This window comes from Erinaceus europaeus, chromosome 13, assembly GCF_950295315.1.
Source record: "Erinaceus europaeus chromosome 13, mEriEur2.1, whole genome shotgun sequence".
NCBI lineage: Eukaryota > Metazoa > Chordata > Mammalia > Eulipotyphla > Erinaceidae > Erinaceus > Erinaceus europaeus.
Genome location: NC_080174.1, coordinates 2,193,016 through 2,216,481, shown reverse-complemented (window position 1 = coordinate 2,216,481; position 23,466 = coordinate 2,193,016). Strand labels below are relative to the sequence as shown.

The following is a 23,466-nucleotide window of genomic DNA, read 5'->3' as shown; positions in this document are numbered from 1 at the left end:
TTGACACCAGGGCGTGTTCACACCTTCAGGATTCCACCACTCTTGATGGATTTTTTTTTCTTCCCCAGAGAAGAAAAAAAAAGGATGAGAGATAGAGAATAAGAGAGACCACGATACTTCTCTGCCACTCATCAAGATGCCCCTGTGCCAGTGCTCCCACTTGGTAGCCAGGGGTTCCAGCCAGGGTCCTGGTGCACAATGCACCGTGCACTCTACAGGAAACGTTGTGTCCTGGCTCCCACAGTTAACATTATTAACACGACTCCTTTGACCTAAGCAATATGCACATTCTATGCTACAACTATCAAAAATTCCTCTGACATTTTATGAGGAAATGGAACAATACTGATATAAATAATGGAAAGACAAAGAGTTATTAAATGAAATGGGGGAAATATAGAGATACTGTGTCCTCCCGCCTTAAACCTTACTACAAAGCAACAGTTGTCAAGACAGCATTGCACTGGAATAAAAAGATACACACTGATCAGTGGACGTCAACTGAGAACCCAGAAATAAAAGCACACTTGTAGAGAGCTGCTTTCTGAGAAAGATGCCAAGAGCCTGCATACAATGGAGAAATGAAACACCAACGGAGGGGAGGGAGTGTGTGCCTGGCTTTGAGTGTGGCCACCACTGCGTCAGGTCTCTCCCTGTCTTTCTCTCCGTCTAAACCAAAAAAGCAGTCCCAAGCGCTGATATCAAACACCTGGGAGGTTCCAGGTGTTTCAACACACAGTGTTGAAAAAGCCAGACAGCCACATACAGAAGACTGAAACTAGACCACTAACAGCACACAGAAGTTCATTCTGGATGGCTTGGGGGCTTCAATGTAAGACATGAAATCACAGACTACATAGATGAAAAGGCACATAGCCTGTGACACTGAACACAGAGATGTGTTCGGCAAGTGGTTGCACAAAAGCAAGAATAAACAACTGAGACTAAATAAGGCTATCTATTTTTTTTTTTCACAGTGGAAAAAAACCATCCCCAAAACAAAGATCTTCCACAGACTGGGAGAAGATTATGTGCATATCATACTATAAGGAGTGCATTAACTCAGCAAGAAATCAAGCGACCCAAGCAAAACAAGGACAGAAGGTGGTGGGAGGTGCTTCAGTGCAGGGCTTGCAAGCGTGAGGTGCTGAATTCAATCCTCAACTCCACAAACAAAAGAGACACTCTAGTTCTCTCCGTCAGAAAAAGACACAAGGCCTGACACAAGACTCTTTTCAAAGAGGACATAAAGACAGCCGGTAGGGACAGGACATAAGCTCATCATAACACACTACCAGAATGTAAGTCAAAGCCGGTGGAGGTTCGCCTCACACTAGTGAGAGAGGCCCTTAGCCGAAAGACTAGCGAGACCCACTGTGAAGAGTGTGGAGACAGCAGTGCTCTACAGTGTTGGGACTGGGTATTGGCACAGTGGGGACCAGCACAGAGGTTTCTCACAACCCTAGCACTCATCTACCATATATAAAATCCAGCAATTCCACCTCCAGGTTTCTGTAAGAATATGGAAACATGAATTCAGAAAGGTTATCTGCACACCTATATTCCTGGCAACACTAGACAACAGTCATAATACAGACACAGACACGCCGCAGGATGGACACACACACATGCAAACACACACAATCGATACAACTGTATTAGAAAAAGAAATGGAATCTTGCCACTGGTGACAGCATGACTGGAGCTGGAGTGAACTAAATCAGAAAACAAACATCAGATGATTGCACACATGTGCAATATAAAAGAACAGAGTAGGGCTGGGGAGACAGCATGATTGCTATGCAAAAAGACTCACGCCTGAGGCTCTAATGTCCCAGGTTCAATCCCCAGCACCACCATAAGCCAGAGCTGAGCAGTGTTCTGGTCTTTCTCTCTGTATCACTCTTTCTCATTTAAAAATAAAAAAAGAACAAAGAACAAAGTAATTCAGCAGATCAAACCAACCCTTGGATATCAACAGCAGAAGGGGGGTCTGCACGGGTGAAATGCAGAAGGGAAAATTGGGGGTGGGGTGAGATTTACAATGTATTTCTTCACTACTTAATTTTTAAAATATTCTATGGGGCCAGGTGACGGCTCACCTGGTTGAGCACACAAACCCGACTTTGAGCCCCCAGTCCCCACCTGCAGGAGGAAAGCTTTGCAAGTGGTGAAGCAGAGTGGTAGGTGTCTCTCTTCCTCTCTAGCTCCTCATTCCCTCTGGATTTGTCTCTATCAAACGAAGATAATCTTTAAAAAATTAAACATGTAATAAATCTTAAGAAAGCACAGGAGATGAAGAGCTCAGCTCTGGCCGGCGGCAGTTCTAGGCATCAGTGTCGGGTCTGCTAGCCTTCTACACAGCCGTTTCACTACCTCCCCAGCCCACGTTCCATTTAATGAAATCACATTCAGGAGGCCGGATGCTGAAGCACCAGGCTAAGTGCACGCATCACCATGCCCAATGAATGGCCCAGGTTCAAGGCCCCGCTCCCCACCTGCAGGAAAGTATGCTTCACAAGTGGTGAAGCAGGTCTGCTGGTGGCTGATGTCTATCTTCCTCTCTCCCTCTCTATCTCCCCTCCCTTTGCAATTTCTCTCTGACCTATTCAAAAAAGAAAAACAAAACAAATAAAAGCAAAAAAATAATAAACAAGAATTACATTCATAAATAGAATTGGTCTATAATTTTCCCTTGTCAAAGCATTTTTCCTGAGTGTTTTCACCTCAGTTTCTCTGTTTTCAAAATTATTTTGGGATGAAGTCCCTCTTTTTCCATTCTCGAGGTGGGCCAACAGAAGTGTGATTTCTTCCTCAAATACCGGCCAACGACCCATCAGGCTCACAGCCTGGGTCTAGAGCTGTGTTTGTTTCCCTGTACACGCAAGGCAGACACACCGGCTTCCCTACCTGCATTCTCCCACTGTGGTCTGTACTCTTAGCTTCACTATTAGCTCCTCACAATTCTTTATATTTTATTTTACTTTTGGATAGAAACAGAAAGCAAGAGGGAAGGAGGAGACGAGAGGAAGGAGAGAGACAACTGCAGTCCTGCTTCACTGCCTGTCAAGTTTTCCTTGTGCAGGTGGGGGGCTGGGAGCTCAGACCTGGGTCCATGTGCACTGGAGTGTGTGCACTCAACCAGGTGTGCCACCCAGCCCCCTTCTTCACAGTTCTCCAAAGCTTAACTTGGTGGACTCTTTCCAACTCTCTGAAGTGAATATTTAACTTTTGTGCACACTTTCTTGTCTTTCAAAATATAGTCCTTTAAGAAACTAAGTATTCTCTGGATTGGATTTATCTATAGCCCAAAGTTTGATGTAAATTCCTTATCATTCAGGACAATTTTATTTTTCTGTGTAGGTCTGAGTGAGACCTGCGCCTCCCACAAGTGCAAGTGTGTTGCTGTGGGGTCACCTGAACACTCAGGTGAGACAGTGCCAGGGACAGACAGCGCATTATGAACACCTCCCTTTGGTGCTGGGGGTCCTGCTCACACCCCCACCCCACCCCCAGTGGTGCAGACCCTCCACCCCTTCTGTTGGGTCAAATGACTGAATGTTGAGGCGTGTGTCTTTCCATTTGAAACACACAGGAATCCCCTAACTCTGCTCTTGACTTCTTGTTGCCTACACTGCTATCAGAAAACATACTACACATAATTTCAAGCCCTCGGTATCTGTGCAGACTTGCTTTTCAGCATAACAAATGCTCAATTTTTCTAAACATTTCATGGGTACTTGAAAAGAATGTGAATTCCTCCATGGTTGGTTAAGTGTTGTCTGTTTCTCCTTTTAAGTTTTACTTTTGCTCTGCAGAGGCTGCTTTATTTGGCATATAAAATTTTAAATCCCATCTTCTGTCACTATCAAGTAGCCCTCTTTACCATTAAGACTGCAGTGACATTAGTGCAGGAACAGAAATACGTGTCGACCAGTTTTCCATGGCATTCTTTCTGAATCCTGTAACTTCAGCCCGCTGCCGCCATACTTGAAAGAGAACTCCTTTAAACAGAATCTAGATAAGCTCTGTTTCTCCATCTAACCTTGTAGGTCCTTATCTCCTTTTTGTGTTTTCATTCTTCTTATGCCTTGGGGTGGGGGTGTGTTTCGTCATCTCATTTTTCTCTTCTATAAGCTTAAAAGTGGCATGGCTCCCCACCCAAGAGGTTACAATATACTGCTCTAAATTCTCAATTTCTAGTTTCTTTTTTCATAACTCTCTCATATAATGCAGACCCCAAATCCCTGAAAGTATCACTCATGCCACCCTGGTTCATACCATTTGCTGGTTTCATAGTCCTGTGTGTTTTTTAGCTGGAGGCATCATCATGTACAAGCAGAATGCAATTAGGTTCACCACACATCTCATTTCACCGCACTTGACGCTTTTCTGTATCTTCAACTTTTGAACAGGGGTTATTTTTCTTCTGACGAAAAACACCCTTTGGCATTTTCTCTAGTGAAAATCTTTTTTTCTGTAATTCCTCTCCTGGGGATATACCTTAAGAAACCAAACAGCCCCATCCAAAAAGATCTGTGTGCACCTATGTTCATAGCAGCACAAAGTATAATAGCCACAACCTGGAAGCAACCCAGGTGTCCAACAGCAGATGAGTAGCTACGCAAGTTGTGGTCTAGATACACAATGGAATACTACTCAGCTGTGAAGAATAATGAATTCACCTTCTTTACCTCATCTTGGATGGAGCTTGAAAGAATCTTGTGAAGTGAGATCAGCCAGAAAGAAGAGGATGAATGTGGGATGACCTCACTCATGGACAGAAGTTGAAAAACAAGATCAGAAAGGGAAAAAACTAAGCAAAACTTGGACTGGAGTTGGTGTATTGCTCCAAAGTAAAAGATTCGGGGCGCGCGGGGGGGGGGGGGTGTGTATGTTTAAGGTCCTGGAACAGGATGGCAGAGGACCTCTTGGGGTAGTGGGGGTTGAACTGCTATGTGGAAGACTGGGAAATATCACACATGTACAAACTATCTTACTGTCGACTATAAACCATGAATCCATTAAACTAAAGATGCTCCTAGGGTGGTGTCCTTTCCTGGCACAGTCTCATCAAGCAGAGCCTCCCCTTCTCTGGTCTGAAGGTTCTCAAGTGCAGGACTGCACTTCCTCTCTCCTCTGCTGCGTTACTGCACACAGCAGGCTGCCGCCAGGCGTCCCTCAGATGCCCCCACTACCCCTCTCACTTGCCCACTGCCTCGCCTCTCTGTGCTGATGATTTTCTTCTGAGCTCTTCCGGTTCTCTAACTCCCTCTGTACAGCTCCTGGTCTCTGTTAAACCTACCAGCTGAGAGACTCAGTGAAGGAGCTGTGTTCAGTGTGGCCTTACAATGCGGTTTCCATTTCCCAGCCTCATTTCCTCAGCCTGTGGTCTCCGCACTCACAGAAAGCAGGCTTCTGCATCTGAGTCTGATGACGCCGCCTCGAGTCCCTATGGATCTGTTCATACTGCTTGTTCCTTTTGGTTTTTCCCTTCTCGTGTGGTGGGTTGTTTTCTAGGATGTGCCATCTCCTTACTGGAGACCACACAGAAAATCGTCAGGTCAATTTCCTGAGAGGAGTCACCGGTGGTTCAGTCAGGCACCTACTGTGTCTACAGCCCAATAGCTGAAACCAAGATGGCTGTGTGCTGAGAGGACCTCTCTGTGGCTGCCTGGGAAGCCCTGATTCGCCCTCACACCTCGGCCGACAGCCCACAGCAAGTGAAGAGCAGAAGTGTCCACGGGTGCTAGGCACAGTTCCTTCCACCTCAGCTGTCCTCTCCAGACCCATCAGTCAACTCGGGGAAGGATCCCACACCGACAATTCTCCACAGCCTTGCTGGAACTCAAGCAGATGGCTTTCCTACTGTGTCCTGCCCACTGGGATTCTTCAGCTGGCCTCACTACTGTGACTGCTTAACAGACACAGACGTCCATGATATCTCAAAGAGGCGGCCTTTTAAACTAAACAGATCTAAAATTAAAACAGCTTCATTTGGTGTGGGGTGAAAAATCTCTCAGAATGAGGGCTGAGGAACCGAGAAAAGCTGGTCTAGTCCATTTCCTACCTGTCTGCACCTCCCTAATTCTGCCTTTTACTAGAGTCACAGATTCTGGGAAATGTCACCTCACCTCAAAACAGCCTCAATAAAGACAGAAATCTCCACATCCCACTCCTCAGTCGTTTTGTTTAGTCTGGGCATTTTTTTCCCCGAGTGAACTACTGAAGTCTTCATCCCCAAATTCAGCCCCATAAAACATTCAAGGTGTGCTGAGCGGGAAAGAATCAAGCAGGTACTGGAAGGGTGAGGGTGGGGGTGGGTTAAAGTGGAAGAACTCCCATCACTTGGATCAGGCGGTGGTGAACCTGGTTAAATGCTAACATTCAAGTGCAAGAGGACCCAGGTTCAAGCCTCTGGTCCCAACCTGCAGAGGGGAAGCTTCACAGAGGTAAAGCAGGGCTGCAGGTGTCTCTTTCTCTCTCCCTCTCTATGTCCCCCTCCCCTCTCAATTTCTGTCTCTATCCAAATAATAAATAAAAAAATAGGGAAAAAAAAAACCTCCCCTCACTCCCAAGAAATCTGAAAATGTCTTTATATGTTAGACTGACCAATTTTTAACACTAGTAGGAATATACAGATCCTTTGCCAAAGCAGTTCAGATGCTAAAGGTACAGTAAATGTGACAAAGAAAAAAAGAGAGAGAGAGAGAGATGGTCTGGCCAAATGTATCCTGAATGCGGTACTTTAGCCATCCTCAGCTAAGAGATCAGCCTTAATCTGTGCAACCTGTCAGACTGCTTGGGGTACACTTTATAGCACACATTGCCTGGAAGGTCCTCTCTGACACGCCCTATTCTGCTCACATATCGACCCTCTGCTCTTGAAACCACAGCCCTCAAGATAACAAAGACAACTTCTACCATAGCCACGTGATAGGCACAATTACCTACTAAATAAAAAAATAAAAAATGTGACAACCAAAATATCCCATCAGTTAACACAAAACTGCCCTAACCTTAAAAGTCAAACAATCCCTCCTGTGCAGGAACCAGCAAACACCAGCTCAAATGCACACTACTGGGATCCTAATACAACTGAAACTGTCAAGGTCATCCTCCTCAAGACACGGTAAGTAAGAGAATGAAAAAAAAAAAATTAATCATAGCAGCTGCTTTGTCTAGTGCAACCAATTTCCAAGTTAATAGCGTTTGCCTTGCATTAAATTCATTCTGTGTTGATTTATCATGCTAGTTCTGCAGCTTCATTCAATTAAAACAATGTCACAACACAGTCAAAGAAAATCATTTCAAACAGCCTAAGCTAGCTGCAACTCTCAGGGCTGAAAGAAGGAAAGGGAAAAGGAAAAGCATTCGTTAGCCCTACTATTTAAGCACAGACCTCTCTCTGGCTTACCCACTGTATTTCTGCCAAGTGAGATGGAACTTCGTGAAGAGCGGTTAACAGCAACCACCGCTGGTACCGTTCACGCTGCTCATTTCATTTTAAATAGAAAAGACAGTTTTCTCCAGGTGACAAAATACTAAGTATCATGGCAAATCTTTCCAGCAACCTTTGAAGAAATCTGCAATTAAAAACCCCCTGTGACACACTATCAAAACAGATAGTTAATAAAAGCTGGATTTCCAGAGAGTTACCGTGAAACACTTCCAGGAAATGTTAGAGTACAATTTATGTTAAAACAATTTTTTAAAGAATGTGAACTTCTTTGGATTCCTGTTTATAAACTAGACGACTGAGTCTGCTTTTAAATATTGTAACTAGCATGTCTAAAGTGATTTTGGTTAGATAACTTGTGACCCAAAAAAAATGGATGATTCCCAGTAAGTCATGAATACTTAAAAGTATAATCATTTTTAATAAAAAAAAAAATCAAAACAACTACACTGAGATGTCTTGCACGTTTGTGGGAACAACACATGTCTTACCCCTTTCTATTTTCACATGCAAAGTATGTCTCCCACAGAGACTGCTCACTGGCACCACGGAAGTTATTATGGAAGGCCCTTTACAAAACCTTTCACAGAGAAAACCTCTAACAGCCTCGGTGGTAAGACTGTAAGAAGCAGCATTCACATCAGCAGCAGTAAAACGAGGAAACAGTTACCAGTAACATTCAAAATATGAAATTTGTAGCCTGTGAAGGTGGATCTCAACATTTTGGGCAGATTTTTGTCTTCCTAACTGGAAAACTGCTGAAAGCAAACTGAGGTGAATCTGACTGGTAACGACTCTTCCAAATGCTGGCTGACAACTACTTGGAAAAGCAAAAATGTTACCTAACCAAAGAAGAGTCCAGAAGCCAGCAGGGACTCCCTGGCACAATCATGGATGAAGCTTCTGGTAGAGGGCAGTCCGAAATCTGGCTAATCTCGCAGTACTTTGCAGACCTTTATGCTTTTGCCCTTCTCCCCGCTTCTGAGCTCCAAGCAGCCCGGAATCTCCAGAGAGGGTGGGCCCTTTTCCCTGTCCTTGCCCTAGCAACTTCCTTTCCTCCCAGCATGCCCCTCTCCCCCTCCCACCAGACATGAGTGTTCCTGTGCAGATAGATCCTGGAATCGCGGAGACCAGAGTTTCCTCCTCAGAGCCCCTCTGGCCCAGCCCTTCTCCCGTGGAACGCAGCTGAATCTGAATGCCTCCTGCCTGTCAGTCCCTGGAGTCAGGAGTTAGAGCCTGATCTTCTTCTTTACACCATTCTTTTTCAAAATCCATCTCCCATGATATGAAGTAGAGAGAAGAAATGTGTATTTACTCACATTGTTGGTGGATACAACTGGAAAGTGTTCACAGAAAGCAGCTAGTGATTTTTCATTCTCAGAGTTAAAATTCAATCACTAGATATGTTATCTGAAGCACGAGCACCTTTAAGCCTTTCAGAAATCCCCCAATGGTAAGCCTGACTGATCTCGGGATCAATTCCAAACAGCAGTCAGTGATGCTGCAGAACAAGTCAATTAACATTTGCACTTTCCATCTCAACATGAAGAATCATGAGTGCCAAGACTGGGCCACCCAGCACGAGGAGAAGCTGAGCACAGGACATGAAGCCCACGTTACGTGACTGACTCTGCAAGAGTATCCCAGCGTGGTCAGCTCCTACAGCGGCCACTTAATCCCCACAGTGAAGACACTGGAGGCTGCAGAGGCCATAGTCAGCGCAGGCCCCAAGAATGAGTCAGGAGAGGGAATGCACGCCTCTTTCTGCGCATGGGTTACGAATCCTACCTACAGCTCTTTCAGATTCTGTTGCGTGACTACTGCCAGTCTCACCAACTGCTGACAAAGACTTAGCTCAGCTCTTAAAGTAACTAACCATAGCCGTGCTGGACCAAACTGGCCTTTGGCCTCCCCTGGCTCACTGTTCCCACAGTTATGAACAACTCACCCTACAGTGGCTTTAATTCTTACCCCACTACCATAGCATTTTTTTCTCTACATTTCAGGCCACTCATCATTTCCTTAGAAAGCCCTTTCCTCCTCTCCATGCTCTGAATGAACTATCACTGCTAGATGGGACCCCTCCTTCTCCCAGCCACCACACGCAGTAGGGCTAAGATATCTTAAGACTTACATTAGCCCGACCGCTTGTCACTTCAGCTAGTGTTGCCTTCCTTCAGGCCCATGGCCCAGGTATGTTCATCCCCCCACATTCTCCCACGAGCAGGGGGCTTTTCCTCCTCCTATGCCAAGAGACCACAGAGGTGCGGCAAGGCGCTTCTCCGTGAAACTGATACTACTATTACACTGCTTGATACTCAGAACTCCTCTTTAGCTCTCATACTTCTAATTAGGTTCACATTTCATCTTTTGGTCTTATGTTGTCATTAAAATTGCAAACATATACTGCTTTGTACTCTTACAAATGAAAAGATGCTGAGAAAAACAATTGTTTTAAAACTCCAAAGAATAACAACCCAGAGGCATTAAGTTCAGTCAGTACCTTACCAAGTAATAAACAACAACAAATTATTATACCACTATGAAACACAGAGAGGGCCAAGTTCATGGTAGGAAGCTTGCTTAATGATTATACTGCTTCACAGAGAGAGAAAGCAGTCTTCTATGGCAGCTAGAGCTCGATGCCACAAAGTCCCTAATTTATGAGCTATTCTACTCTAAAGGACTGGGTTTATTAAACCATGTAACACAGTTTCCCAATGAAACAGTTACCTAAATTTAGTTCCAAGACTCATTATTGTAAAGTTTGATTTCACTGTCACTAAGGACCAAACAGGTAAGGCAGGTTCTATCAAAAGTAGAGTCCAGGGGTGGGCAGTGGCACACCTGGCTAAGCGCACACAGTACTAAGTACAAAGACCCACACAAGGATCCGGCTCTAGCCCCCGGCTCCCCACCTGAGGGGAGCAAAGTAAATGCAGGTGAGCAGCTGTAGGTGACTGGGTGGGCAAGCCTGAAAGGTATGGCCTCCGACTACTCCAAGGCCTGTTCCGTGGTGAAGGGAAGGGAAGGGTGAGGGCTAGGAAACTCCTGCTTCAAAAGGCTCCTCTAGGCCCCAGAAGACACTGTGCTCTCAAAGTGGGTCAGTAGGAGTTAGGCACCTCTGTCTACTTCCTCTTTAATATCACTAAGCTTGGTGCCAGCACTACGAATCACTGCTCTCGGTGGCGATTTCTTTTTCCTTTTTTATTTTTTATTTTTTTGTTCTTTTAAATTTTTATTAGCTAAGACAGAGAAATTGAGAGAGAAAGAGGAGAGATAGAGAGGGAGAGAAAGATAGACACCTGCAGACCAGCTCCACCACTCGTGAAGCTTCCCACCTGCAGGTAAGGAGCAGGGGCCTGAACCCGGATCTTTGCACTTAAGTCAGGAGCACCACTGTCTGGACCCCTCTCTAACATTCCTTCGGTTATTTCACTGAGGATTTTAGAAATATGGAGATTTGAAACCTATGATTAAGCATCCAACTGATTCCTAAAACCTTTGCAGTAACAATGTTAACACAGCAGGTTCCAACATACTTTCTGACTAATAAAAAAAAAAATCAAAACAAACTTTTTTTTTTTAAAAGATTTTATTTATTTATGAGGAAGACAGGAGGAGAAAGAACCAGACATCACTCCGGTAACATGTGCTGCATGGATTGAACTCAGGACCTCATAATTGAGAGTCAATGCTTTATCCACTGCACTACCTCCTGGACCACTAAAACAAACCTTTTTATCTCAACAGAGCTGGAAAGCATTTGCTTACAAGAAATTATTCTGCTTTCAAAACTAACTTAAATGGGAGATGAAACTCTGGTGGTGGGAACTGTGTCGAACTGTAGCCTTCTCATCCTATTGTCTTGTCGATCATTATTAAATCAATAAAAAAAAACCAACTTAAATCTTTTTATTGGTCCCTCTGAACACTAGCTCTCTTTAAATATCAGAATATAGTCTTTACAAAATAAAACATTAGCAGAAGACAGAAAAGGCATATTACTTTCAAAGTCATTAAGCTTTGAGAAATTTTAAACTAAACAAAGCTATTTACAGATTGTTTTGAAATTCTTAGAAAAGATTAAAAAATAAATAAATAAAAAGACTTAATAACTCGATGAGGTAGCTAGAGCCACGAGTGTGAAATGCCCTGTCAAGGCTCAAAGCTGGGGCCCAACTTAGGCAAGTCCTGTGCTCTCTACCTGAACACTTGAAAATCTCTTGGAGTAATTTTTATTAACACCTTAAGAAATCTAGAATGCTAAAGTAAAAATTACAACAGGCTAGCACATAACCTGAAACACAACTGCACTCAATAAAAGTATACACTATTCTCCTTAAAATATATTGTCTTTATGAAATTTCTGGATAAAATGAGAAAAGTATGTGTTTCATTTCAAAAATAACGATTTTTTTATTCACAATTAAGATTATCAAAGCAAAATGTTGACATGTTGCCTACATAACAAATAGAAGCTTTGCAGGGTAAAGTGAATTTTTAAAATATATTTACTTATTTTAAAATATTTATTTATTCCTTTTGTTGCCCTTGTTGTTTTATTGTTGTAATTATTATTGTTGTTGTTATTGATGTTGTCGTTGTTGGATAGGACAGAGAGAAATGGAGAGAGGAGGGGAAGACAGAGAGGGGGAGAGAAAGACAGACACCTGCAGACCTGCTTCACCGCCTGGGAAGCGACTCCCCTGCAGGTGGGGAGCCGGGGGCTCGAACGGGGATCCTTATGCCGGTCCCTGCGCTTTGTGCCACCTGCACTTAACGCACTGAACTACCAAATTAAAGTGATTTAACATTTGCTTCTCAAGAGCACAGGTGTGAAAAATAGTTTACACTAAGAACCCTGAAGACTCAAGAGTCGAGCGTTAGCACAGTGGGTTAAGTCCAGGTGGCGCAAAGCGCAAGGACCGGCATAAGGATCCCGGTTTGAGCCCCCGGCTCCCCACCTGCAGGGGAGTTGCTTCACAGGCAGTGAAGCAGGTCTGCAGGTGTCTGTCTTTCTCTCCCCCTCTCTCCATTTTTCTCTGTCCTATCCAACGGCGACTACATCAACTACAACAACAATAACAACTACAACAATAAAACAACAAGGGCAACAAAAAACGGAATAAAAAAAGAAAAAGAACCCTGAAGACTCCTGATTAACTGCTTAGTAAAACCAAGTCAGAACAGTCAAAAGAGTAAAGGCCTAAAGACAGACAACTGAGCCCTAACTCCCCACAGCCCTTCAAAGCTTCAGACCAACAGCCAGTCTCAGGTGAAAACCTTGCAAAATAGAAGAGAGCCACCACCAATTCTTTACATACTCAAAAGCCACAAGTGGCTAGTCCAAAATAATTTAGTCAACAAGGAACTTTAAACACATTTTCCTCCATTAGAACTTTGTGAAATCATGAATCACTATAAATCCACATCACTATTACAGTGACATCCTACAAGCTGGCTACAGAAATAAAAAGTGAGGGTATATGTCTGTGTGAATAAAAAAGCTGTGGGAAAGGAGAGAGCTTAGCGGTAACACGCCAGACTTGTGTGCACCAAACACAGAGGACCCAGGCTCAGTCCCCAGCATGACCATGTGTCACTCCGGTGGGTGTGCCTCTCTCGTGTCCTCCTCAGCAGTGATTTGTCCCAGTCCTCAGGTAACCAGAAAGACCTGACCCTGCAGTCACTCTGCTGAGCCGAGGCTCACTGCTGGCAGGATGCTTCTTCTCCAATGGGTGCAGGCCCAGGCACTGTGGGATGCCCACCACATCACTGGCTTCCCGCCACTAGATGCCACCCTTCTTCATGTCCTATCTATCAAAGACACCAGCGAATGAATGCCCTGGTGGGGAACCATCTCAGAGGGTGGTGGATGCTGGGGTAGCTCAGAGGGGCAGAGGCCTGACAGCAGTGACCCACTGTGAGAAAATCAGGCTCCATGGAGCCCAAAGGAACACAAGGCAGGACACCCAAATCCACAGCCCAGACCAGCCGGGCACACGGGGAGAGGGGTCACTGCAGGCAGGTGCCAGGCACTTTGTCACACGCCAGGCTTGCTGGTGCTGGCCGGGACTGGGTCCTTGGCCCCGCCTAGCTCAAAGCCCCGCTGCTGTCTTGACTGCCCAGTGAATGACTGTCCCCACTCCTGGAATGTGCTTGTCCCACATGGGAATGGACAGTCTGCATCAGGAGCGAATATAAACGTGTGAGTTTTGTGGAGAAGCTGCTCCTGACTCCTAAGACTTTCTTGTGCTCTCAGCGCTAAGTCACTGGTTCAGAACCCTGGGAAGGGAACTGCAGAGCTGCCTCCTTCTCACACCTTGAGTCTGGACTCTCCTCTCTTGTCTGTCCCAAGTCCAGGTCCAAACCCAAGCCACGGCCTTAACTTCATGCTTAAGAATGTCCGTCAGCTGCGGCAAAAGAGCAAAGCATAACTCTAGAAGGAAGCCAGTGATGCCTGGAAGAGTGAGAATCTCCACAGGCACTGACAACAAACATATGACGCTCACCCGGTTCTAGTCCAGGCAGGGGACAGAAACCACGTCCTCTTTGCTGGACCTCACTCACAGTGTTGCCCAAGTTGATAGCAGTACTGCCTTGGGGCTGTGTACCCGGTGAGACTTACTGTCACCACTACAGGGACGACGACAAGGAACCTGCACAAAATCCCAAGGACCAGACGGGAGTCTGGGGATGGGGTTGGAGCCTGCCTCCCACTGTTGTGCAGCACTGGGCCTCTGACACTTTCAGCGACAGTGCATCCAAGTCAAGTGGGATGAATTCACTTGCAATCAGCTGTTGACATGCAAAGGAAGGGAAGGAGAAAAGCATATGATCTTTAAAAACTAAGAAAAGCTCACAGGTCTATTTTAGGCATGTTCCAAGGGGCCCATGGGTTCACTAGTTTTTGCCTGAGCCTGACAGATAGCATGCAGGTGGACCCAAGGTGTTGTCTGGGGAGATGGTGTCAGAGTTGGGAACAGGACTAGAAAGCTGGATCAGGGAAAACAGAGTAGCTCCCAAATTTAGATACTTTAGAAAAGACCTACTAGCTTTTTCCAAAGTGGAGACCCCAAATCTCACCTGCAATATTCTTGTCTTTAGGTTCCTGATTATTAAATAATTTGCTCTGCTTTATATCTTATTGCTTTTCAGCCACTAAGTTGCAGATGCTACTGTGACGCCATCCTGACTTTTCTGGGCAGACAACCTCACCCATGTGTGCTGGAGCCTCCTCTCCCCAGAGCCCTGCCCCACTAGGGACAGACAGACACAGGCTGGGGGTGTGGGTCCACCTGTCAACACCCATGCCCAGCGGAGAAGCAATGACAGAAGCCAGAACTCCCACCTTCTGCACTCCAGGAAAGCTTCCAATAACAGGGATAGGATACGGAGTTCTGGTGGTGGGAACTGTGTGGAACTGTAACCCTCTTATCCTATGGTCTTGTCAATATTTCCTTTATTATTATTATTATTTATTTATTCCCTTTTGTTGCCCTTGTTTTATTGTTGTAGTTATTGTTGTAGTCACCATTGATGTCATTGTTGTTGGATAGGACAGAGAGAAATGGAGAGAGGAGGGGAAGACAGAGAGGGGGAGAGAAAGACAGATACCTGCAGACCTGCTTCACCGCTTGTGATGCAACTCCCCTGCAGGTGGGGAGCTGGGGGCTTGAACCGGGATCCTTACACTGGTCCTTGTGCTTTGCGCCACCTGCACTTAACCTTCTGCGCTACAGCCTGACTCCCCAATATTTCCATTTTATAAATAAAAATAAATTTAAAAAAACAAACTATGAAAAGCTAGAGTAAGATAGATGTGTATTTATTCCACTATGACCAGTATCTAGCTAATTCTGAAATAGTTCTGTCCCCATGCTCTGAAAACCTGCACACAGCACCTTGTCTTACTTCTTTAGAAGGGGAGACCAGTCTCCTAGTGCCAGAAAGCAGTTTCTATTTGTTTGGTAGTTAATGAACAAAAAAGGCCCCAGGATGTGAGGGCGATCTGGCTGCGACATCTGTCACCCCAGTGATCGCCAGGGTTGATTCGGCTGATCTGGCTGGGTGTCAGGCGGGTGTCCCCTTCCTCCCTCACCACTCCATATGCGTCCCTCCTGAAGCTGCACACTCGGTCGAAGAGGACGGCCTTCCCCTTCCCCGAGTAGAGACAGACCGGTCTTCGGTTGAGGGCATAAGAGTAGCTGCGCTCCCCTGCTAGAACCTCTAAACAAGCTCTCAAAAAAGGCCCCAAAAGCCACCTGTAGACCTCTATTTTGTGAACCTTGAATTCTTTTAATAAAAATTTAAAGTCTAAGTCTTAAAGTCATCTGGAAGCCGGGGAAACAGTGAAGTGGGCAACACAGCAGACTTGCGTGCCTGAGCTTCACAGACCACCAGTTCAGTCCCTAGCACCACCAAGAGCTAGACAGAGTTGAACCATGCTCTGGTCCCTCTCCCTCTCTCCTCCTCTCTGAAAACTCATTTGGGAAGTTCAAACCATATCTATTTCCCTTCCCCACAACGTCAAACTATAAGTAGATTTTTCTTTAGAAAAATTAGAAAAATTTAGAAAACTTCTAAAAATTTAGAAAACTTCTGGGTGCCTAGGGTCAGCTGGAGTATCCACGCCGCCCAACGGACTGTGAGTGCCCACACCTGGGTGAACACAGCTGCTCCTGGCCAGCTGAGCCCATGACTGCCTGACAGTGCATCACTCCAAGACCTGACTTCCTCACACCCCCATGGCCAATGGCTGAAACCAGACACCCTTGTGGGGCCCACACTCTGCAGGGCCCCATGGAGCCTCCTCTGACCAGAGCTGCGCTGATGTCAGAGGCACAGCATTCCTCCACACCACAGCCAGAACGGCCCATCAACCCCAGTGAGCTCATGTCTCTTTTTGGCTCAAAGCACGTGAACAGTTTCCCATTGCACTCAGAATAGGATCTGAAATCCCAGCAGGCAGGCAGGGGCAGAGGCAGGGGCAGGGGCAGGGGCAGGGGCAGGGGCAGGGGCAGGGGCAGGGGCAGGGCCCTAGCAGGGCCCCAGTGCTCATGCTAATCCTGCAGCCCACTCAGGCCTTGAACTTGCCGTGTTTTCTCTCTCTCTCTGTAAAACCTTCTCCCTACCACCACCCCAATGACACCCAGCCATCCCTCCTCATCCTTCTGTTCATGTCTGCATTCTCTTCATCTTAGAAGAGACTCCTTCCGTGACCACCAGTAAAAACAAGCCCCTGGGTGCCACAGTAGTCTGCTTACACCCCTGGTTCTTAGGTCCCTGTCACCAACAGCAGCAGGCTGGCCAAGACAGCAACTTGGGCTGGCAGAATGACGGACACCACCTGCCTGGATGAAGAGGAGTTCCCTCGGACCCTCACCCTACAGCAAATCCCTTCTGACTTAAAATACCGCATGCAACAGAGGTCTTTGGAAGAGTGTGCTAGAATATTCTTTCCCTGAATAGAACTGTTTGTTTCTGGCTGAGTGGGGACCAGACAGACCAAGGTTCTATTCTCCGACAAGGTTTGCGTACTGACTCTCCCCCATTAGAATCGAAGCAGGCGGATGTGAAGGCTGGCACGCTCTAGGGGCACGCACACAACAGGCTTCAGCTACGGCACGGCCCACTCAGCTTTTCACATGACTGGATGATGATCACGTCTTGTCTGCTGACCTCACTGGTCTGCTCACAGCAGACTGGTTCACCACACCATCTTCCAAAAGGCTGTGGAGTTTGAAAAGAAGTCGGAATGGTGCCCACAGAAGCCAAGTTATGTGAAGAACAAGGCTCCCCAAGCTGCATCTTAGTCTTGCAACCTACTATTTATAACAAATAAATAAATAAAAAGCTAAAGAGTTGTCTAGAGCAGATGTCACATTTTTATCTGAAAGTTTCAAGTCTCCTTCCTATATTGACTTTTAGAAGTAAATATATCAATAAAAAAAATGGCCTTTATAATCCACTAGATAGCAGGTGCCTGCTCTATGCCAGTATCGTTTGCACAGGCTGGGAAGAAATCAGTGGACAGAAATCAGAAAGAGGTTCTTGTTTTAAATGCTTTATGAATATCACTTGGAGAAAGAGAAAAATAAATAATCAAGAAAGCCAGCTAGTAATTAAATGCTCTTTTCAGAGAAGAAAGTAATTTTTATAAAAACACTAAGTAAGGAGATGGCTTCCAAGTAAGTGTATGTCAGGGGAGGCCTCTCTGAAATCAGACTAAACTCGAATCTGACGAGAAGCAGCAGCTGGTACACAGAGACCAGTGTGAGGCTAACAGGAAGGCTCTCGGCAGGGAGAGACACGTCAGAGGTCCTCAGACTACACACTCTGAGGAAGAGTAGGTCAGACAGACAGAACCATTTCTTGCTGGACTTGATCCGCACAGATAAAGGGCAGTATTTGGACCTAAGTAGAAAGTAACTGCTAAAAAGGCTAACGGCCACAAAGTGTTCACAGGCAACAGTGGAGCAGCAGAGTGTGATGAAAAAAGAAATCTGTGACTATGCTGTACAGTGCCAGAGCTGGGAAGAGCCGCAGCTACTCCCTCAGAGGGAGGTGCGGCCCTGGCTGTGGCTTCTCTGGTCAGGTCAAAGAGAAGCTGAGCCCTGGGCGGACCCAGAGCTCTCTGCATACAGCCTGCCTCAGTCAGAAGCCCGACACCAAGGTCTACTAATACTAAGCACAGCGAGCAGGTGAAAACATATTTCGTAAGAATTACTTGAATCACCCAGGCCAAAACCAGTTACAACCCCGTCTCACACACGGAAACTATATATTTTTTAATCCAGGGCCTTGCACATGTGCAGTACCCCTCTGAGTGGCCTTTCCAGCCCAGTTTTCTCCTATCCAAGCACTAACCAGGCCTGACCCTGCTTAGCTTCCAAGATCAGGCAGAACTGGGCATGTTGAGAGTGGTGTGGCCATAAGACCCAATTTTCTTATTTTTTTTTTAAGTACTATTTTTTTTTTTTTTACTGGGGAATTAATGTTTTACATTCAACAGTAAGTACACTAGTTTGTACATGCATAACATTCCCCAGTTTCCCATATAACAATATAACCCCCACTAGGTCCTCTGAATCCTTCTAGGACCTGCATTCTCCCCACCCACCCACCCCAGAGTCTTTTACTTTGGTGTGATACGCCAATTCCATTTCAGGTTCTACTTGTGTTTTCTTTTCTGATCTTGTTTTTCAACTTCTGCTTGAGAGTGAGATCATCCCATATTCATTCTTCTGGGAAACAATTTTTTTTAAGTGGCTGACAATATTTTAAATATTTGCCACCAGATTTATCCTCTATGTGAAGCAGGGGCAGGAGGGGGAGGCGGTGGTGACAAAGTGTACTTACGTCTGGGTATTCTTTTACAGGCACGTAAAGTTTCTCTTGTAGCTGAACAATAGGTCCCACAGCGTCAGGCAGCTCTGCGCTCCTTTTCTCTGTACTGCCATTTAGCGTGTCGTTGTACATGTCTTTCCGTACTCTGCTAATTTCTGTTAAAAATAAAAAATTGTGAATGTGTTAGGCAAAAAAAAAAAAATCTTACTACTCCAGGAAAAAAAATCCCTCAGTAAGTAAATATGAGCAGGCGGGGGAAGACCTCTGTGGTCAAGTGCCAAGCTCAAAGAAGTCGAGGCTGTCAACCACCATTCCCTGGGCCCGGTTCACGCTGAACACGAGTGTCGCCTTCATTAATTTCTACCAGAAGCAAATTTCATGCAGAATCACATATTTACTAAGGCGGATTGCAGAGCCCAGGCTCCTATCTGCTAGGATGCAGACCTGTTATTTTACCTAATGCTTCAGCGCCTGAATGAGGCCAGTCATTCCAAATGAGAGCTTCAGTCAGTCAACTATCATTAACAATGCCTGCCAGACAAAACTACTATCAAAGGCTGCTTTCACAGCTAATCTGTGTGATGGAGAGTTAAACTGGGCCACTTGCTTAAACATTCTAGGTATCTTTGAAATATGCAGACATGCTCTCAACAGAAACAGCAGGATCAAAAGTCTTGAGTTTGATACACAAATTTAGTGGTTAGAACTAAAGACCTTAGACCAGGTACAGGAAGAATGAAGGATCAGGAAAACTAGCATTTAGGGGCTAGTGACAAAAAAGATCCAAAGGAGTGGGGTAGACAGCATAATTCAAATTCTTTGCATTTTATACAAAGAGACTTCATGCCTAAGGCTTCAAAGTCCCAGGTTCAGACCCCCTGTACCACCATAAACCAAAGCTGAGCAGCATTCTTGTAAAAAAAAAAAGGGGGGGGTAATAGTGGCCCGGGCAGCAGAGCGGCAGATTAAGCGCAAGTGGCATGAAGCACAATGACCGGCGTAAGGATCCAGGTTCACCCCTCTCCCCTCCTGCAGGAGAAAGCTTCACAAGCGGTGAAGCAGGTCTGCAGGTGTCTGTCTTTCTCTCTCCCTGTCTTCTCTCCTCTCTTGATTTCTCTGTCCTATCCAACAACAGCAGCAATAATGACAAGGGCAATAAAATGAAAAAAGATGGCCACCAGGAGCAGTGGGTCTATAGAGCAGGTACTGAGCCCCAGCAATAATCCTAAAGGAAGAAAAAGAAAGATTCAAGCCAAGAAGAAATGGAAGTCAACAAGAGAACTAGAGAAGAGAAGAAGTGGACAGTAGAATTAGCAGTGAGGAGTTACAGGGATGGTCAACCCTAGTACTGACCACTTAGTCACTCAGGCCAGAGTGTCAAAAAAGATGAAAACACAATGGGCCAACAAACAAAATATAAGAAAGAAAGCAGAGATACCATGGTCCTGGAGGTGGTGTGGTGGATAAAGCATTAGATTCTCAAGCATCAGGTCCTGAGTTCAATTCCCAACAGCACATGTACCAGAGGGATGTCTGGTTCTTTTTCTCTCTCCTCCTTTCTCAAAAATAAATAAATTATGAAAGAAAGAAAGAAAGAAAGAAAGAAAGAAAGAAAGAAAGAAAGAAAGAAAGAAAGAAAGGAAGGAAGGAAGGAAGGAAGGAAGCAGAGATACCTGATGCCAGTAGCCTTTTTGAAAAACTATGGTGATGGCTCAAAGATATAAATGGACTTCTTTTTAAAAAAAAGTTTAAGAAACCAACTGTAGTAAATTGAGCCCTGTATAGAGAAACTCCGAGTTCTTTCGTGAGCTTTCTACTGGCTTCTACGATGGAGTTCAGGCTGCAGCCCGTGGACCCAACAGTCAACAAGCAGTTGCTGTCATCCCATCAGCTGGAGGCGTCCACAGCATGTGACGCCCTGCTACAGATCATCTCCCCACAGGGAACACTGTGGACACCAGAGTCTAAAATTAACACAGCTTTCACTTTACATGACCTTCTAATATAGCACTACTAAAGAACTATCAAATGTAGGTGCACACTGTACTTAGCTTAACTCGTTATTTGAATCACTTCCAGCTAAATGAGATCTAGCACCGAGTGAAGGCGTGATGAAAGGTGCTCTGGGAAGTCTGCACTGTGACACGTGCTCCCACGTCACTGGTGGAGAGCATATCACTTTACACAAATCTAATTTCTTAAGTAATGATTTGCTCATCAAAGTTTATCAAATATTGATCTATGGACTGCAAGCTTTGGAGAAAAAAAAAAGGCACCTTGGACTTAGTTACACTATACTGGCAAGTTTTCCTTAAAGATTTTTTTTAAATATATTTTTATTTATTTCCTTTTGTTGCCCTTGTTGTTTTATTGTTGTAGTTATTATTGTTGCTGTTGTTGGCTAGGACAGAGAGAAATGGAGAGGAGGGGAAGACAGAGAGGGGAAGAGAAAGACAGACACCTGCAGACCTGCTTCACTGCCTGTGAAGCGACTCCCCTGCAAGTGGGAAGATGGGGACTTGAGCCAGGATCCTCACCTTGGTCCTTGCGCTTTGCGCCTCATGTGCTTATTAACCCACTGCGCTACCGCCCGACTCCCTCCTTAAAGATTTTTTATACTTAAGTTTCATAATGAAGCCTTTCTAAGGATGTCCAGAATCAGATTAGTGTTTACCTTAAATTAACACAAGACAATCCTCAGTTCATATTTTCAATGACCAAAGAATAACTTAAACAAGTGTTTACATAGTTTAATACTTTCAGCAAATAACTAACCAAGGCGCATTAGAATAATATAATCTACTTGAAGTTATACATGCATTTTTGACATTCATTTATAACACTTAAACTTCCCCTGGAGAAGCAGCCCAATCCTTGTTATGAACTCTATTTAAAAACCTGCCGGTAGCATAATAGGAAATTATAGCTAAAATTTCCTTGTAAATACACATGCTAGGTTTGGGGGGGTTGGGTTTTTTGTTTGTTTTGCTACCAGAGCACCGCTCAGCTTTGGCTTATGGTGGTGCAAGGGATTGAACCTGCCACATCAAAACCTCCCGCACTAAAGTCACTTTATATAACCATTATGCTATCTCCCCAGCCCAGATGTAAACATTCTAAACGAAAAACCAACACTGGCATGTTATGAGAACAGTGCTTCAAGACAAACTGGATTTTAAAACACAAAGGCAAGACCAGTTCAACATTTAAAAAATCTCTAAGTGACCACAGACTAAAGTGGAAAAAATTATTTTCCAAGTAAAAACTTTACCAAATTTAGAAAAGCTAGAAGAATTAAGGAAGGTGAAACAACTACATTAAAACATGAAAAATGAGCAGGAGTAGATAGCATAATGGTTCTGCAAAAAGACTCTCCTGCCTGAGGCTCCAAAGTCCCAGGTTCAGTCCCCTGCACCACCTTAAGACAGAGCTGAGCAGTGCTCTGGCAATAGATAAATAAATAAGAAAAGACTGATAGCCTTCTTGAATCCCAGAGTGTATCTACACACTGGTGGTGCCTCCAGCCACATGAGCCTTTGCTTAGTAACTGAAAGCAGCTAGAGTAGCGCCCGGGGCAGAGGGTCGGTCCTCAGTCAATACCCACTGAGTCAGTCAGGCGGGGTGGGGTGTGTGTGTGTAGCAATGAGCCAGGTGCTAGAGTATGCAAGTTCACAGTCATAGTTCCAGAAACAGAGTCTAGAGGGGGAACAGTGACACTGAAGCAGAGGTCACTCACCCTGCTAAGGGAGCTGAGGGCCAAGGACAAAGTCAAGAGAAAAAACCTTGACCTTAGTTTCCTAGCAATGCAACTATGTGAAGTCAAAGAGTAAATAGCAAAAGTATAAATTCTCCTTAAGACACTTTCTACAGTGTTTCTTTCAGCCACTAAGACACATCAGAATGCAAATTACACACCGGTCAGCCCTGACAGGCCAGGGCGGCAAGGATGCTGGGCAGAGTGCTCGTTCTAAGCACCTCTTCATCCACAGCACCTTCCAGCCACGAGACCACGGCACTTCCCTGCGTAGTATCTACCACACTTAAGTCTGAACAGTCTGATTCCAGCTCCAGCATTAGCTGTAATTTTAGACAGGTCTCTGGGGCTGCTGTTCCCAGCAATCGTAGGGTCCCTTTCCAGCATCAGGACCAAAGGACACATTCATTCACTACGGCCCTCTAAAGATCCACACGTCCAGGCCTCCTCACTGCTGTGGCCTGGAGGTCAGCACCATCATCAGAACCATCCTATCAAGCTGAAAGACAGGCCAACACCAGGGGAGAATGCCAGGTCACACACGTCTCCACACTCTCAGCAGGGATCGAAGGTCAAAGGCATTCATTTACTCTCAAACCCTAAGTACCACCCCCCGACACAAAAAAGCCAGCTAATATTCTAGACAACTCTAGTGCTACTTTATTTGGAGTCAAGGCCTCACCTATGCAGTTTCACCACTTTTTCACTCAGCTAGCAAGACAGACTTGTCTCAAAGCTCCCTCCAGAACCACAGAGGTTCCCATGTGATGCTGGAGTTTGAACCTGGGTCGCGAGCGTGGCAAGGCGTGCGCCCTACTCCGTGTCCTCTCTCTCCAGCACTCAAGTTCTTCAATGTTCCCCAACATCTCTGCCTCAGCACACCGGAACCTTCCCGGGCCCT

At 45.3% G+C, this 23,466-nt stretch overlaps 1 protein-coding gene across 10 annotated transcripts in view; it reads right to left on the bottom strand.

Moving 5' to 3' along the window:
- QKI (QKI, KH domain containing RNA binding) overlaps nt 1-23,466 on the bottom strand; it is a 137,369-nt gene that overhangs the window by 77,060 nt on the left and 36,843 nt on the right. For all 10 annotated transcript variants that reach the window (XR_009553574.1, XM_060205136.1, XM_060205142.1 and 7 more), the window contains exon 2: nt 18,824-18,966. Coding sequence is in view for 9 of the 10 variants with exons in the window: in XM_060205136.1 (XP_060061119.1) it covers nt 18,824-18,966 (143 nt within the window). In the remaining variant the exon portion in view is untranslated. The remainder of the gene's footprint in view (nt 1-18,823; nt 18,967-23,466) is intronic.